This window comes from Erpetoichthys calabaricus, chromosome 7, assembly GCF_900747795.2.
Source record: "Erpetoichthys calabaricus chromosome 7, fErpCal1.3, whole genome shotgun sequence".
Lineage (NCBI taxonomy): Eukaryota > Metazoa > Chordata > Cladistia > Polypteriformes > Polypteridae > Erpetoichthys > Erpetoichthys calabaricus.
In genome coordinates this window covers 151,503,966-151,523,547 of record NC_041400.2, presented here as the reverse complement: position 1 = coordinate 151,523,547, position 19,582 = coordinate 151,503,966, and the positions used below count along the sequence as shown (strand labels likewise).

General features: G+C 37.4%; 1 protein-coding gene across 1 annotated transcript in view; it reads right to left on the bottom strand.

The window, feature by feature from the left end:
- adamts3 (ADAM metallopeptidase with thrombospondin type 1 motif, 3) overlaps positions 1 to 19,582 on the bottom strand; it is a 324,662-nt gene that overhangs the window by 104,796 nt on the left and 200,284 nt on the right. The window contains 1 exon segment of the mRNA XM_028805559.2: positions 9,568 to 9,673. Within this exon segment, the coding sequence (XP_028661392.2) occupies positions 9,568 to 9,673 (106 nt within the window).

Below are 19,582 nucleotides of genomic sequence, written 5' to 3'. Positions count from 1 at the left end.
GAACCAATTATTAGAACTATAAGACTAAAAAAAATTTTATTATTTTTTTATGCTTTTATAAAAAAAAATTTATTTTTTTTATAAAAGCATAAAACTAAAATGGAAAATTCATCCCCACATTACTCCTCCATTCTTGTACATCTATTTTTTGCAAAATATTGTCATCAAGATTTTACAATCTTCCCAAAGTTTGACTATTAACAACAATACATTAAGTTTCTTTTCTGTATCTTATCGTTTTCTCTGTGTAGAAATACTACACTAATAATTACACATTTTAGTCTTAGCCAGCATCAATCTTGCTGAAGAAATAATACTAAATCAAAAACTCATAAAATCATATTTCCTATATAGGGTGGTCCAGATCTAATTATGCAATTTTCATTACGCTATAACTTATTAAGTTTATTACATAGAGAATTCACAGCACCTGCCCTGCACATAGAGATTTCAATTAAAATTCTTGTTGCCGATAGATGGCGGCACTCCCCCTGCATTCCAAAATGGCGGAGAGATGGTTGTCAGTCAAACAGTTGCATAACTAGATCTGGACCACCCTGGTACTTTTAACAAATTGTTTTATTTCATTCCTTGATCTCCACTGTTTATGCAAAAATATTAAATTCCTGCATGTATTTCTTAAAAGTCCACATAGTCACGACTCCATTCTGAATATTCTGGGCATTCTCTAGCAAAGGATAATTAAACTGCATCAAGCTTTCTAGTTGTGACCTCCCCAACTTTTAATCCAGTTAAAACACACCCTTAATTGACCTGCACTTTACGCTGTGTACTATGTTACTTTCTATTTCTGCATTATTTTTTCTGTATATTGTCAGAATTATAAACAAGGATCAGATCACTGTATAAAAGTTTACTTTTATTTATAATAAAATATATTTACAGTATCTAACTGAATGTTCAGGTCGATCTGTAATAATTAACCCGACTCTCAGGTATTTCCCAAACTACCTCACCTAGTGTCAAGTTGTTACATACAATTTTATCTAATTATTCATATGGATTAAAATGAACATCACTTCCAACATTGATGTCTGTGGGGTTACATATTTAATATTGCCTAAAAACACATCTCACCATACTCTAGTGTTTTGTAGACTTTAGCCAATTCTGCACCTCTCAAGATAGCCTATCAAAACCTTTTTTAAATTAATAGAATATGCACCACAATTATTTAATAGTCACTTACAAACAAGTATCAATGGAAATGAAGCAAAGAGGCCTTCAAATAAGTCCATGCATCTTTTTTTTCCTTATACCAGTAGTAAATGACAATGGGGACAAAATTTGCAGGTTGAATTTTTAATGGGTTTACATGTTTTAAGCACTCCTGAATTCAATTTGGCCATGTGAGATTTTTTCAGTTGCGAAATATTAATTGTATTTCAAAGTATGTTAAGTCTTTTTAAAAATAAACACTTCCATTAATATATATGTTTAACAATTACTACTTTGACTGGGGAAATGTATATCGGAGACACTGTTCTACTCTGTGATATGTGAATTCTCTATCAGTTATAGTTGTACTTTAACCTTAAATGTAACAAAAATAAACAAGGAGTATTTGAGAGTCAGATAGGCAGAATATGGCTACTAAGCTGTGATATGAACTCTTTCACCTGTTGTTACAATTGAGCATTTGTAATTTACAGATTCTCTGTCTCTGAGGGTTTCTACCCTAACCTTACAGCTTTAGTAAACTAAAAGAATGTATACTTAAAATACCTTTGTTCATGTGAATTCATTATTGCAGTCTTGGTACTCCATTGGGACCAAAAATACATTTCTGGTGTGATGTCAGTCTGTGTGTATTATATGTGTTTGTGGAAGGCAAAAGTTGTTTGTGATCAAATGTGTCTGTCATTAAACAATGTTATAATGTTAAAATCATATTGGGTCACACAGTATGAACTTTGTAGTTCGTGAAAACATGTTTATTTATTTGATTTCTCTCCTGTTTTTAAGCAGTATTAAAAAAAATCAAATCAACAGTGAGAAAACCAGTCTTGTCCATTCAGCAACATCATTCTGCTGTACTAATGAGTGCTTATACTAGGTTTATTTCTGTCAAGTAAGCACTGATGATGATTTCATTATTTATACATTTTATCCACCTATCTATCTATATATATGCAGCTATGACTCAGTTAACATCATCAAGACTAACCCACCATCATGCATTAACGATGAAGCTTCCAAAGAGATACAATAAATTAAATCAAATAACATCGAAACACCATTTTAAGTGGTCAAATTACAGTATTAATATTGTTATTAATTGTGGCTGTCCAGCCGGGATGCCCTTTCTACATATGTTCTGGGGAAGCAACCGTGGGCTACTCAGTACCTCCCCTGTGACACGTGGTGGCAGTCTTCCTGGCTGACGATGGTGCCTCAGTTTCCCGCAGGGCTCCATGGGAGATGGAGTTCTCCACAGTCATATTGGGATCTGGGGTGGCTGCATGGGTCCCTGAGCCTACATGGACGACTCTGCAGCCCTTCCTCGAAGTGCAATCAGAAACAGGTGATCAAGCACCTGGAGCACTTCCAGGTGGGCTATAAAAGGGGCCAGCAACCACCACTCAGGAGCCAGAATCGGGAGGAAGAGGACAAGGTTGCCAGGGAGGAGTGGTGGAGGAAAAGAAAGTGCTTTGTGTGAACTGTGAGTGCTTCTGGGACTGTGTATTGCTTGTGGGGTTCACGGGGAAGACGTGCCCCACACGTGAAGAAAAATAAAGTCTTTGTGTGTTTTTACACGTGCCTCAGTGTGAGAAGGCATCTTTTTCAGGAATCTGCCTCCCCAGGATGCTAGGTGGCAGCTCCCCTGGACAGTAAATGTATCCCGGATTCCCACAGGGCATAATGGGACATGGAGTTCATTTTCGCAGCCCTGTTGGGTGCCGTGGGTGCTGCCAGGGGGAGTACCTAAAGGACCTGGGGACTCTTATTTTTCATACAACCCAGAAGTACTTCAGAGTCATGAGGACGGAAGCCCACAGTACTTCCGGGATATTTGAGGACTGATGATGTGGCATTTGACCCGGGAAAAGAGAAGGAGCACTTCCGGGTCAAGGAATATAAAAAGGACTGGTGAAGACCCAGCAAGGAGAGCTGGAGTTGGGTGGTTGGGTAACGAAGCTGCTGGGAGTGGAGGATTATTCATTATTGTTATTAATTATTGAATATTGTGGAATTGTGGTGAGTGTGGTGCTTTGTGAACTTTATTTGAAGAAAATATTAAAATTCTTCTTGATGCTTTTAAAAGTGTGTCCTGGACGTCTGTCTGTTGGGTTTCATGGGGCAACAGCGGCCCCAAGCGTCCACAATAGATAGATAGATAGATAGATAGATACTTTATTAATCCCAAGGGGAAATTCACATACTCCAGCAGCAGCATACTGATAAAAAACAATATTAAATTAAAGAGTGATAAAAATGAAGGTATAACAGACAATAACTTCGTATAATGTTAACGTTTACCCCCCCGGGTGGAACTGAAGAGTTGCATAGTGTGGGGGAGGAAAGATCTCCTTAGTCTGTCAGTGGAGCAGGACAGTGACAGCAGTCTGTCTTGAACAGTATATATAATAATCTTATAACAATAATAATTAATAATCTTATAACAATTATCTTGAACAGTCCTATATTTTGGAATGTCTCCCTACACTTCAAGTCTTAATCTCAGATCCTCGAATGGTGGTCTACTTATTAATCCTAGAACTAAGCTTAAAAGAGGTGGTGAGGCAGCCTTTTGCTGTTATGCACCTAAAATCTGGAATACTTTACCTATAGATATTCACCACACTAATTCTATGGAAAATAAAATACTGCTAAAAACTTACTATTTTAATGTGGCTTATTTGTAGCTACATTTTAGTTGTTTTCCCAATAGAATGAATAAAATAGAATGGGCATAGAATAATCATATTCCTCAGGGATCTGCAATCTGTACTAATATCCACTATTCTTTTCTTTTCTCTAGTTCTTCTGTTGTGGTGATCTGTGCCACCACCACCTGATCATGGCACTATGCAGCCCCCTGAGATGATGGAATGAAGGTGAATGTCTCAGCTGTCTACAAGACCAATCTTCAAGGTTTGATTTAGGAATAATTATGTTAGGTAGAATGCCCAGTGGGGGCTGGGCAGACTATTGGTCTTGGAACCCCTGCAGATTTTATTTTTGTTCTCCATTCTGTTTGTTCATTCACTATGCTGGCCTCCCAGCTAGGTAAAAGAGTTTCATCCATTGCTGCTTCTAGCTTCACAAGATAAGCCATTACATGGAAACCCCTGGGAAAGAGGAAAAAATGCCAGCCACAAAACATTTGACAATGTGACATGGAGGCAGATGCTAACAGGATGGGGACAGCTGGAGTGACTAACTCAGGACTGAAATGCCTAGAGAACTATGGTTGCAGCTTATGCCCCAGGAAAGTGGGGTGATGAAAGTGGTAATTACTATAAAACATACAATAAGAGTTAAACATAAAATTTGATGAAAAGTAAAATCTTGACTGGATTATTATTTTACTTGAATATTAAGTTTTTAATTAAGAGACATACTTAAAAGAAACAATGTTAAAGTTCACTAAAATTAATGGAAACAAAATAAGTAAGTGCATACATTGACTGTAATTTAGTATATATTTGAAGAAAAACACAGAATTCACTGTAATGATGACTCTATTTCCAAATATTACAAAGGTAGTGGCTTATCAGACCTTTCTGAGTACTAAAGAGGAAAAAGAAAATAACTTTATGATAGAGAATTTATCCTAACAGAATGGATAAATTAGTTTAAAAACTGAATAACATCATTTAATTTTGCTTCAGTCCCATCACTTTATCATGAAGGGTTGATTGTCTGCCTAGTCTCTTGTTACTTTCTGTTCAAAATACAGCCTTCTTTGAGGCTGACAAGGCTGTTTTGTTTCTGACTTTTCTGACATTTTACCAGCTGGAAATCAATGCCTCATTTACCGCTTTTCTATTGTTGTGTTTCAAAACAGCTCATATTTACAGTAGTTGCTGATGTTTTAGCTTGTTTCACATTTCTTTCAAAGTGGTGATACTTTCTGTTTCTGGGGTATTCTTTTTCTTTGAGCTCTGTTGGCTTTCTCTGGTTATTTATCTCTGTGCATTTCAACAAGAATTTAATAAACTTTATTTTACCTCTGTGGTTAGACTTATGCTAAAATCGATTGTCTGCAGTATCAATTTTATTTAATTTAGATTTAAGGTACACTTTTCTTCTGTACTTTTAATTTACAACAAGCATAATTATAATAATATTGCAGTAGTATATTATTTACAGCAGAACCCGTTACAATTTTTACTTAATCTATTCTGTTTTAATCAAAATACATCTGAATATATTATATAATATATATATTTATGTACATACATTCAATTTTGATTAATTCAAGAGTGATTCTACCAGATACATTTCAGTTCACTGGATATTTAATATGTGGTTGAAACAAGATCTATAAAGGACTGAATGTGTATTCCAACATCCTTTGCAGTTTCTTTACAGAGAAGATTCATTTAACTTGACACTTTCATATAATGACATGGGTATTAATTCACTAAGAAATAATTTATCTGAAGTTGACAACTTTGTTGCGACTTATAGTTAAAGCTCTGAAACACGTACCAAGCAAAAAATACAGACAGAAGAAAATTTTGTTTGCAGTTACTGCTGTGAAATCTGATTATGAACTTGGTACTTTCCAAAATTTATCACATTAATTCAGAAACAGACTGATAAGCCTTACTCTCTTTCCTCACTACATTAGTAAATGCAATGCCACAGTTGGCCAAGGACCATAACTTAAAAAAAAAAAAAGTTATTAATCCCTAAGCTCAGAAAATCAAAGTTTAGGAAATCTGAAATAAACAAAAACAAGTGCTATAGATAAATATTGAGCATTAATCACTAAAGTTAGATCTTTATTTGAGTGTTACTTTTCTGATTCAAGACCTACTTCTTACAGATGTAAAAATTGAAGCTGTGTTGTTCCATGCCAACAGACATAAACCATAGACATAGACACTGCTTAATTCATTTATCTAATTGTGTCACTTGGCCAGGCAGAAGTAGCCTAGGAAATTGGGTCTAAAGGGCTGGGCCAGACAAAAACTAATTTAAAGCCATCTCATGATGATACCCATTGAAGCCAAGTAAACTTTGTTTGGAACTGGGGTAGCTGAAGAGACCTTCACATGCAAATGTTTTCTTATGTGGCTGGTAAGTACTGTTCCAATGCAAATGTTGCAATATCTGATTAGAATATAATAAAGGGTCAGGCATTTTAGGTAACATATGTGAACACTGTGAAGCAAGCATAACATGATACTGACAACATATTAAGACTAAAGTTGTTCAATACATAGCATTAGCAAATAGTGAATTACAAATGTAACATCAGAGACTTGTAGAGTTTACTTTTGTGAAACCAAGCTTCTAATAATTTAAGACTAACCTACAAACATTATACCTTCAAGCTTACATAGTTTGTGCAGATTTGCTGTGAATGGATGTGATGATGCTACTAAACAGAGAGAAAAGGAAGGAAACAGAGTTTGATTAGCCAATAACAAATGTGGTGCACATATGAGTTCCAACTTTCCTTTTAAAAGATACTGTCTCTGCCATTGCTAGTCCTTCTGTGGAATATGAGAAGTATACAGTACCATATCAATATAAATGCTCTTCTTCGGCTATTTTCAACCAGTCTTGAACAGTGTCACTTATAGTTTGTCAGTTGTTAAGTCTGCATACTGTCTGGCTCTACCTTTTGGTTCCAATATTTTATTTTTTAATTTATTTATTTTTTTATATTTTTTATTAAGAGAGGGTTGTAATTCCAATATTGGTATTGTCAAGTTTCGTTAAATTTGAGTAGAGTCATGTGTGCATCTTGCCTATATGTGACCTAATGGACAAAGTAACAAAGAACAAACACGTTTAAGAAACTATTCACGTTGGCAATGTACAGTAAGAGATTTTTTTCCTGCCTGTTAACAATTATTCTTCTTCTTTAAGGTCTTTTAGGTGTTTTGCATGTGAGTGAAACTCACAATAAGCATTTTCAAATCTGAGGTCTTTCTCTCCCACATAAAAGTGTTTTTCTCTCTAAACTTAAGTGAGGAGCAGCTGCCCCAAATGGAGGTGTTTAACTGCCATAAGTGATGGCAGAGGAAATTGTAAGATTAACAAAATGACTGAAATCTGATGGAAATTATATCAGAAACTAGTAGTGAAATGATGGGTTAGTCACCAGACAAAGTACAGTATACATTTTCTGATTAATCTGGTAATGAGCTCAACATGGTGATTGAAAAATCTGATTGTAAGCATAAGCATTCAACATGATGTTGCTCAGCATGGGTTGTATGACTCAATTTCAATGACATGTTAAGCAGCTCAGTATTCTGGGACAGTCTCCAAAAATTAATGAAAACCAAGAATATAGGGTTTATAGTGTCAATACTGGCTCAAGTATAGAATACAGTGAAATTATTTCTTGCATGTCCTAAGGTACTTGCAATACTTTACCACTCTTTAGTTGTCAAGCCGAGTAAGTATAACTACCTTACCTCAAACATCCATTTTCCTTATCTGAAATAACTACTTTATGTTGAAGTTAGAATTACAGTCTGATTAGGGAAGACCCATCTCAGTATCAAAAATAGTTGCTATAATCCAAAACCATAATGAATATTGTGCTCTACAAGGGATCAGATGAATTATTTTGAGGAAAGCAAGAGAAGCTACTTAATGTCGATATACAGAGGGAAGACAGTGGTGTTGTATCGTACCTAGTTTCTGTTTTTTCCACAATAACACAGCATTCTGCCTGACAGAACTGGCAGGAAAAACAGAATTTGAAATGGACTAGTAAATGGGAAAGACAGTAATCAGACGTCTAAAGAAGAAAAAACTCAGAGATGTAAACTGTGATGGTTCGGACATGTATGCAGGATAGCTGACAACACTGGCTGCTATGGCAGCAAAGCCTGTCACAGTGGAAAGTGCAGAAGTCAGCACTGAAAAAAACCTGGATCAATCAAATGGAAGCCAGCATCAGTGAAGCTAAGACCATCACACTCGACCCACAGGAGTGGAAGCACATCATGAACGAAATCCGGGGCCCAATGGCACCCTCAGCCACATACTGGCTCCAAGGTCACCCTCGTCCAGCTGTTTGCTAGGTACCAAAGAAGAAGAGGAAGAAAGAAGATGTGAAGCAAACTGACATATAAATAGAAAAATTCACAGAGAAAAGACTAAAGAATGCCAGGTTAATTGTTTTTTGTATGAATATAGTACAAATTGTGTGTAGTGGAAAATAAGAAAAAAAAATGGTGATAAAAATATAAAATCATACTCATTTTAAAGTAAAATATTTCAATCTTGCTTACTGTACATATCAATAGTAATACAATGTGCAGTATGAAATACAGTATTGCAGTAATATATGTTGTGCCTAACAGAGTAGCTTTTATTGAAGGGTAAAAAACTGTAAAAAATGATAGATTTGCTTTAAGTTATGTTAGTGCAGCTTCAAAAATCATGTATAACAGGGTCCTTGGGAGTTATAACTACTGCTATGATGAAATCAGTGCCTCCTTGGCCAACAACTACAGGTACTTAATTTTCTACAATGCTCAAGTGTGTACTAGATCTGGTTCAAATTGCACAGAAGGATGCTTACTCTGTCTGAGAGGAATTAAAAATATATAAGCTACTTTAAACATTTTCTTTTCATTCATATTCCCTTGTATGTCAACACCTGTTACGCATTTACAACGTTCTGCAAAGGAGTAAAATTAAAAATTCTCAAATCATGTTTGCGTTAAAAAAATGACATAGTTACCAGTTTTCAAACAATGAAAAATTATTATAAAATATGGTTTAGGACTGGTATATACAAAAGCAATTTTAAGACTGGGCATCAAAACGTACACATCTTGTGCCCATTTAGCAGGACCATTTTCTCCACCACAGTAAGAAAAATACATGAGCTTCAATAGCCTCAAATACTGCAAATGTATAAAATAATAACATCGGTGTTAACACTTTTGGGAAATCCTACTAGCATCACTTTCGTTATCCAGTGTACAGCACTCCTGCATAGTTTTATTAGTCAAGTGCAGATATACAAACAATGACAGACTCTTCTTCTATTGGGCAAGTCAATTGTCAGGCAGCTTCTAAATGGATCAACAATGGATGCAGCAAACTATAATAGAAACACCTTGAAGGATGCCTTATTACAGTAGTATTGTCTGTTTCTGGGTATTACATATATTTAGAGAGAAGCTAATGGTTTTTTCTGCATCAAACACATCTACATATCTGTTTTAGTTTCCTACAGTATGGATATTTATTCAGAAAATCATACCATCATATCATAGATGTTTTCTTACTGTAACACCAGTACTTCATTTGAAGAAGTGTATGGGTTAAAGTATTTTGTTGATAGATTGACTGATATGGTGTATGAAATTGATGTTGAACGCACTGTGAAATACTTACACGTGTCCTGTTTCATGGGCAACAACAAATGCTGAGGAAAATCCATCTTCATGATTTAGGGTGCAGCTACGCACAGGATGGCACATACCAGTGACTGGAGCATATCCTAAAAATCAACAATAAAATTAAAAGCTAGTACAAGAAACACTGAATGTTTCAATAGCTTGCCAAATAAAATGATGACAAAAAAATATGCAAAAAGATGTCAGTTAAAAAAATAAAAACACCATTCAGCAGAAGCCGGAAAAGGAAATATGAACTTACAGCATTTTAAACCTAAATAATGTTTCATAAATTTAATAATTAATAAAAAGTTCCATGATACACTGTTATTTTTTCTTTTGGCTTGCAGCTATTTAATCTAATCTTTCAAACATTGGGTGCTTCAATTAAATAAAATATCTTCATTTTATACTTCTTGTAGGAATTGACCTGAATTGATGAAACAGGAAGACAAGTTATAAGTCATTTCATGGACCATGTCGGAGCTGTTAGGATAGAGTATCTTTATGGAGCACAATTCATGTTTCTTCACCACACTCACATTGATCCAGTGCTGTATTTTGTCACAAAGATTCATAGACATCTATCAGAAAAAAACTTATTCTTAAACTTGCTTTACATCTTATTCTGGCACTTAAGGACTTACTGTACTTACCACTTTACTGTTCTTTTTTCTCTCAGTAGGCTCCCTTTCACACCTACTGTTGCCTTCTACAATTTTCATTTCCTTGTTTCCCCATTTCTTCTAACTCTCCAACTTACAGAACTCCACAGATTACTCCACTTTGGTCACACTCCAAATTAAGGCAAACAATTTTTATTTTAAAATGGTCTAACTGATCTATTTTCATTCATTTTCAGGAATAGAAACCCATTCATTCATTTTTCTGCAGGTGTATTACAGGTGAGAGATTGCCATCTTCTCTTACTGACTTGCTTAAGTTTTAGTAATTTCAATTTTATCTAGAGAATTTCACAGTGTCTCTTTATTACTTTGCATGTCAACAATATACGCCTATTTTTAAACAGTATCAAGCACAATTACTGACAGTTCTTGATTATGACAACCCTGAACAGTAACCTATAATGAAAATAATGTGTGGAGAAACATGTTTTATGGAGGAAACAACATCTGGAGCAACTTTTTAAGTAATCCGACATCAGCACTACATTAGGTTTATGCAGATGAAAACTGCAATGCCAAGAGGCAACTCATTTATATACTGGTGCTTTTGAGTTAAATTCATGTTTTGCATCACTTGAAAAAGCTTATAAAGATTAACTCTATTTCAAACTAGAATATCTGTCAGAAAATCAATTCATAATACTCTTGAAGCTTAGATTACAGCAGCATTATGTAGACTGCATTCTTATTGTACATGGAGTACCTTCAGGTTTCAAAAATAAACTGATATGGAAACTCTGATTATAAGATTAATCAGGTTTATCATTAACCAGTTATTTTTACAACTTTTGGGTCTCTTTATTGCTGGGTCAAAATAGTACTTTTAGCGGGGCTTTCTCAGTTCATCTCACTATCATATTATAACTTTCCACAAATAAATTCAATTTACACTTAGAATGTGGGCGCTGCTGCCTCGCAGTAAGGAGACCTGGGTTCGCTTCCAGGGTCCTCCCTGCGTGGAGTTTGCATGTTCTCCCTGTGTCTGCGTGGGTTTCCTCCCACAGTCCAAAGACATGCAGGTTAGGTGCATTGGTGTTTCTATATTATCCCTAGTGTGTGCTTGGTGTGTGTGTGTGTGCGGCCTGCCCAGGATTGATTCCTGCCTTGCGCCCTGTGTTGGCTGGGATTGGCTCCAGCCGACCCCTGTGACCCTGTGTTGGGATATAGCAGGTTGGGATACAGCATGACTGACTTAGAATGCAGATACTACTTTTTTACAAAAACATGATAGCTCATATTGCTGAACTGCAAAAAAAAATGTGCAATCTACACAAAGAGATGTACATGTACAGTAAATATATACACAATGGATTTGGAAAGTATTTACTCCCTTTCATTTTACTATGTTGCAGCCTTAAGCCAAAACTATTTAAATTCATTTTTTCACAAATCTCAATTCTAAAATCCTGTTTTTGCTATGTTATTCAGGGGTATTGAGTTTTGCTTGATGTGGAATATTTAAATGGCTTTAACACAAGACTGCAACACTGCAAAATGTGAAAAAAGAGAAGGGGTCTGAGTACTTTCCGAATTCACTGTATGAACTTATACAGGGCATTGGGCCCAAAAATTCCTGGAATTGGTTAATAGTACAGGAATAAGGTGTAGTTATCATCTATGCCATTGGGTATCACATGCCAAAAGTCTTGTTAATCAATCTGCCAAGTGGCATCATGCAGAGTTGATTGTGATGCACATTTTTGTCATTTATTTTACAATTGTGCACATGACTTTGGCAATTTGTTTTCTCCAAGCCAGAAAAAGCACATCAGTTTATACTGAACATCAAGACAATGATGATTGCCTTTCTCAACATCAACTGGCTTGTTAATAAAGAGTACACTGAACTGCTGATGTGTCTGTGGGAAAGAAAGCATGAGAAAAAAAAAAACAACCAGAAGAGTGGCGTATGCAAAACTGCATTTTGCCCCATGACAGCGCTCCTCCACAAACTGCATTATTAGTCAAGGAGTTTTTGACCAAAAACCAGGTGGTTGTTGCTTAACACGTCCAGTATTTGCCATATTTTGCTTCCTGTGACTTTTGTTGTCCTCATAATTAAAACTGAGACTAAAGGTAAGAAGATTTCCTACCATGTTAGAAATCCTGGGGTAAATAATAAAACAAAATACTGTAGGCTCTGGACACGGTAACAAAAGATGAGTACAGGAAATGTTTCCAGGAATGGAAGAAGTGCTAGGACAAGTATATTGCATCTCAAGGGGAGTATTTTAATAGTGACTAAAAGGGAATTGCTTTAAGTTGCATACTCAAGTTCTGGGAATTTCCAGGAATTTTTGGTCTCCCTCATACATTTAGCTATATTTAATAATGTTCTAAATTCATTTACAAGAAAAAAAAGAAAATCACAATTCTACTTCCACATCCAGAATTTCTTACACTGGCTGCATTAGCTAGGTATTAAAAGTATAATAACAATAAAAATAAGGTATACCATATGTGTAGAAAAAAAATTCACCATTGTGTATGTGTATGTATAATTTTGTAACCCAAAGTGTAAATAGTAAGTTGTGTTTATTTCCACAGATCCAGGACCGGAGTTTACATCTCACTCACGGTCACTGTTGGAGTGGACTTTGTGTGTTCTCCAAATATTAGAGATGGGTTTCTTCTGGGTACTACAGTTTTCCTCACAAATTCGCAAAGATGTGCAGGTTATAGTAACTGGTGATTCCAAAGTGACACTGTGTGAGTGTAAGTGGGTGTGAGTAGGCCCTGTGAGAGACATGTGCGCTTCTTCAGTTTAACATATGTTGATCTTGTAAGCTGCCTTGGATAAAGTCTTGTGACAAATGTAAAACAATAACAATACTTAGATGGCATATATGTATATTATTCTTTACATCAGAGCTACGAATAATAACTATGGAAATCCACCAATCCATTTTCTAAACGTGCTTAACCTTAGCAGGGCCATGGGAAATCTGGAGACTCTCCCAGCAAGCACTGGGCACAAGGCAGTAACAATCCCTGGAGAGAGTGCCAGTCCATTACAGGCCAGTATGGAAATCATAAATTAAAAGTAAAACATTTTATGAGAATGAAGGTGAAAATTTATTGTTAAGAAGGAACAAAAGCAGAACTTGAATTTCTGTTATTGCTTTTAACCGCAGACAATTTGGTGACCATCTTAAGACCCTCAGTAATGTGAATGAACAGTGTCTTAACTTATTATATTAGCTCATAGCTTAATTTAATGTTTACCAAGTCACAAGTCAAATTTTGTCAGTATTATAAATGTAATCTGTGAAGCTGTTTCATGTTAAATTTGCAAAAGTGAAATTGTACTCACATGTTCTGCTATATTGTATATAACAACAAAAACACATTCAAAATGGAATAACAATGTTAATATACCACCCAAATAAACATATAACATAGAATGCAGTATCATAGCAATGGTTAAGAAAGCTGAGCTTGTCAATAATATGATTCTATTCTAGTAGAGCACAAATCTCCATTATGTTTATATGTTGAAAAAGCCTTCAGAATTCCCACCATGATGTGGAGATTGGGCAAGATAAAAAAAAAAAAAAACAAACACGGTCACAGACTACAACCACATGAAGGTATGCTAATGAAAAAAATATTAGTGTGACGAAGTATTCTGGTGCTCTTCTGGTGATAAAATGATTTCTTCAAAATGTCACATATATTTGTCTTTCTTTTTTCCCCAGCGTGGCGTTGACATCATGGACCAGACGGCGCGTGCTTGTTCAGTGCGCACAGGAACACGCAGGTGGCCGGTTGCTGTGTTGTACAACATCCTTGACCTAGCAGCGATGAACGCACACGTACTGTATAAGGCATGCACGGGGTCCGCTGAGAAAAGAAGAGTGTTCATGGCTCACCTTGCAGAGGAACTTCGTCGTCGCTTCTTACAGGAAAAGGCGATGGAAAAAGAAAAGATGATACAGCGTCAACAAACTTCCGTTCTAAGACCTCAGCTTCCCCCAGGGAAGAAAGTACAGTGTCAGGTGCTCATTCACTGTAATAGGAACCATAGCACAGAGAGGTGTGTACACTGCAACAAGTACACATGTTGTAAATGTAGGAATGGCGGACCTTGGGTGTGTGGGAACTGTTAATATTTGAATGTGATGATTTTATATAGCACGGATCGGAAATCAGCAGTTCTTAACATTGCACCACGCAAGCTGTTGTATCAACCACCAACTGTAACTTGCTTTCTTTATTCTTCGGTTATAGTCTTGAATAAAAGCACACTTTTATTTATGTGAAACCAGCTGTGTCAGATGGGGTTGTATGGATTGATTCTGAATGCGACTGCGAGAATGAAAAGTGAATTAAAAAAAAAAAAAAAAAAGCTAACCTTTACCAGTATCATAAGTTACACCGCCTGTTACAGACTGAAATCAAATTTATATTGTTATTCTAAAATTGTAAGAATAAGAGCAGTTAATTTTTCGAAGTGGAGCCGTGCGGAATCGAACTCACCACCCTCTGATTCCCAGTCAGGGGCTGATACCATTACTTTTAATGCGTGTCAGGATAATTTAGATGTCACAAGCTGACTTTTGTCTTTATTTTACTTGTAGTTTAATACCCGAATCACGTTGAGAAGCAGAAAACAATTAAACCAAAGAAAGCCAATGTTCCTATTTAAATCTTTAAAATAATTTACATAAGCATTAAAAATAATGAAAATAGCATTTCCCCCTTCTTTTAACATATTACTGACAATCTTCATGAGATCTGTTTGCTGTGATTGCACAATAATTGAATGAGAATGGTATAAACATTAAATTTTACAAACAACCTTCTGTGATTTCCTGTCCTTTAATTATCCTATACCTTTCAAGACACTTCTCTGTGTGGCATCTGGAAAATGGAAACATGCATCCCTTTGTTTGGTGACACCCATAACCAGTGTCATATGTACACAAGGTAGACAGATACTCAATAATTGAGACAGAAACTGTCAAACACAGGATCTATTCCATTTATGACTAAAGTGATCCAGAAGATCTTAAGCATTTTGAAGTAGGATGGAGAATGGTCAAACTTGCTGCAGAAACATTTTATTGGAGTGCCCCCTACTTCCCAATAATTTTTGATCTGAAAAGGCTAATGCATCACCCAGAAGTTGTCCAGCTCAGTAGTTAAGATTACCATTGACATAAAAGCTTACGAAAGTAAAGAAATTTCACTGAAGGAAAAACAGTGTGTTTTATACACACACACACAAACATACACACAAAAGCCTTGCACACTAACAGTATTATCTTAGCAGCAAATTTACTTCAGGTGACACTATCAGAAGTCCCTGTGCACAATTTGCTTCTTTTTATAATTTCTGATATATGTGTGTGTGTCAGAGAGAAGACATGCCATAATGATTGGAATCATTTGACTGTGGAGCTTTAAATTCTTACAGGCTTCTTAAAGTTGACATGTGAGAGATTTGTGAAACAATATCACAGCTGGCAGGTGTGTCATAAAGGGCATGTCATCATGGACTCTATGATTTGTGGTCTACTTGTGGAATACTTTGTAAAATAAGCAGGAGCTACAATAACGTTTGACTTTCTATTCACAGTGTCACCCAATAACTCCCTATACATGTACAAGTGTACTTCAACATATTTTAGAATTCTAAAGATCTGAGTTATTGCAAGTCCCTGCATAAGCATTGCTGTTCAAGAATAACGAAATTCAATTTTTTTTGCATACATACATACATACATACACACACACACACACACACACACACACACACACACACATATATATCTATATATACAGTGCATCCGGAAAGTATTCACAGCGCATCACTTTTTCCACATTTTGTTATGTTACAGCCTTATTCCAAAATGGATTAAATTCATTTTTTTCCTCAGAATTCTACACACAACACCCCATAATGACTTTGCAGCACCTCTCAAGCTTCATCAGGTTGGATGGGAAGCGTCTGTGCACAGCCATTTTAAGATCTCTCCAGAGATGTTCAACCGCATTCAAGTCTGGGCTCTGGCTGGGCCACTCAAGGCTATTTACAGAGTTGTCCTGAAGCCACTCCTTTGATATCTTGGCTGTGTGCTTAGGGTCATTGTCCTGCTGAAAGATGAACCGTCGCCCCAGTCTGAGATCAAGAGCGCTCTGGAGAAGATTTTCATCCAGGATGTCTCTGTACATTGCTGCAGTCATCTTTCCCTTTATCCTGACTAGTCTCCCAGTCCCTGCCGCTGAAAAACATCCCCACAGCATGATGCTGCCACCACCACGCTTCACTGTAGGGATGGTATTGGCTTGGTGATGAGCGGTGCTTGGTTTCCTCCAAACGTGACACCTGGCATTCACACCAAAGAATTCAATCTTTGTCTCATCAGACCAGAGAATTTTCTTTCTCATGGTCTAAGAGTCCTTCAGGTGCCTTTTGGCAAACTCCAGGCGGGCTGCCATGTGCCTTTTACTAAGGAGTGGCTTCCGTCTGGCCACTGTACCATACAGGCCTGATTGGTGGATTGCGGCAGAGATGGTTGTCCTTCTGGAAGGTTCTCCTCTCTCCACAGAGGACCTCTGGAGCTCTGACAGAGTGACCATTGGGTTCTTGGTCACCTCCCTGACTAAGGCCCTTCTCCCCCGATCGCTCAGTTTAGATGGCCGGCCAGTTCTAGGTAGAGTCCTGGTGGTTTCGAACATCTTCCACTTACGGATGATGGAGGCCACTGTACTCATTGGGACCTTCAAAGCAGCAGAATTTTTTCTGTAACCTTCCCCAGATTTGTGCCTCGAGACAATCCTATCTCGGAGGTCTACAGACAGTTCCTTTGACTTCATGCTTGGTTTGTGCTCTGACATGAACTGTCAACTGTGGGACCTTATATAGACAGGTGTGTGCCTTTCCAAATCATGTCCCATCAACTGAATTTACCACAGGTGGACTCCAATTAAGCTGCAAAAACATCTCAAGGATGATCAGGGGAAACAGGATGCACCTGAGCTCAATTTTGAGCTTCATGGCAAAGGCTGTGATTACTTATATACACGTGCTTTCTCAATTTTTTTATTTTTAATAAATTTGCAAAAATCTCAAATAAACTTTTTTCACGTTGTCATTATGGGGTGTTGCGTGTAGAATTCTGAGGAAAAAAATGAATTTTATCCATTTTGGAATAAGGCTGTAACATAACAAAATGTGGAAAAAGTGATGCGCTGTAAATACTTTCTGGATGCACTGTATATGCTAGTTGTGTAGCCCATGCTTTAAAAAGCCCGGGGTCTTAGAAACTATTGAAATCATCAGAAAAAAATTTAAATGTAGAGATGCCAGGTAATTGAAAGGTACTACTCTGGGCGTCTCTCTCCTAGGAGGATTCAATTTGCCAACGTGCTCACATCGCTTGTGTATTAGCAGCAGGAGGAAAAGTAAAAGGGATACTGGTTTGCCGATGTACTCATCTCGCTTGCGTAAGAGTTTCTCTCTTTTCTCTGCGGTTTTACTTTGGCAACAGAGTCGCTTTCTGCTTCCGACTCGTTAACTTCGGGCCACCTTGCCTGCTCTCTGAGCTTCATGCTCTAGTAGCCTCGCACTTCCGGGACAGACAAACAGACACACACACTTCCACGCGTAGACGTTTAGTTTTCTGTTTCCTCGGAGGTGGAGCCCTTACCCCAACTCTACTTCTCACTTCTGGGCCGGACAGACACACACACTTCCACACGTAGACGTTTATATATATATATATATATATATATATATACACACACATACAGTCATATGAAAAACTTTGGGAACACCTCTCAGCCTGCATAATAATTTACTCTACTTTCAACAAAAAACATAACAGTGGTATGTCTTTCATTTCCTAGGAACACCTGAGTACTGGGGTGTTTTCTGAACAAAGATTTTTAGTGAAGCAGTATTTAGTTGTATGAAATTAAATCAAATGTGAAAAACTGGCTGTGCAAAAATTTGGGTACCCTTGTAATTTTGCTCATTTGAATGTATTTAACTGCTCAATACTGATTACTTGCAAGACCAAATTGGCTGGATTAGCTCGTTAAGCCTTGAACTTCATAGACAGGTGTGTCCAATTATGAGAAAAGGTATTTAAGTTGGTCAATTGCAAGTTGTGCTTCCCTTTGACTCTCCTCTGAAGAGTGACAGCATGGGATTCTCAAAGCAACTCTCAAAAGATCTGAAAACAGTATCATGGTTTAGGGGAAGGCTACAAAAAGCTGTCTCAGAGGTTTAAACTGTCAGTTTCAACTGTAAGGAATGTAATCAGGAAATGGAAGACCACAGGCACAGTTGCTGTTAATCCCAGGTCTGGCAGGCCAAGAAAAATACAGGAGCGGCATATTGCGCAGGTTTGTGAGAATGGTTACAGACAACCCACAGATCACCTCCAAAGACCTGCAAGAAAATCTTGCTGCAGATGGTGTATCTGTACATTGTTCTACAATTCAGCGCAATTTGCACAAAGAACATGGCAGGATGATGAGAAAGAAGCCCTTTCTGCACTCACGCCACAGAGTCGCTTGTTGTATGCAAATGCTCATTTAGACAAGCCAGATTCATTTTGGAACAAAGTGCTTTGGACTGATGAGACAAAAATTGAGTTATTTGGTCATTACAAAAAGCGCTTTGCATGACGGAAGAACAACACCGCATTCCAAGAAAAAAACCGGCTACCTTGTGACGATGCGCGCTCCACTCCATGCTCCCATCCGGCTTCTGGGAGCTCTGAACCCGACACCGTCGGCAATGTCACCGATGAGCTAGGCAGTGAGGAACAACAATGAAGCAAGGGGATGGTGCAAAAAGTGCAAAGTGATTTTATTATAATCCGCAAAATTAAAAGTGTTCAAATAAATAGTGCAGTCAGTCAAATAAATAATCCAATAAAAGCTGGGGAAAAACGTGGAGGTTAAAAATCCAATAAATAAATCCTTTTAAAACACGAGGTTGAAACAATGGCTGGAAGCTGTCCTTTTAAACACAAAGCCCAGTGCATTCTTCTACTGGTGACTCCCCTGCTTCTCCCATCAACGCTATGCACCAGGGGAGCCACCCTACCTGCAGCTGACCTTCTTCACTTGGCTGGTCTAGAAGCTTTTCGGTCCCTGGCTCCGTTCAGCTTTCACTAGGCCGAGACTTGGGCTCCCCAGCGACCAGGACACTCACGCTGGGGCTTCCACTTCCCAAGTCCCTGACTCCCACTGCCTTCACTGCAGCGAGCCAACCTTCTCCCAGTCACTCCTGCTCCCAACAAATGCTCAGCAGATATGACCACTACCATCGGCCCCGGGTGTTGGCCATACACCTGCTAGGTATCATCT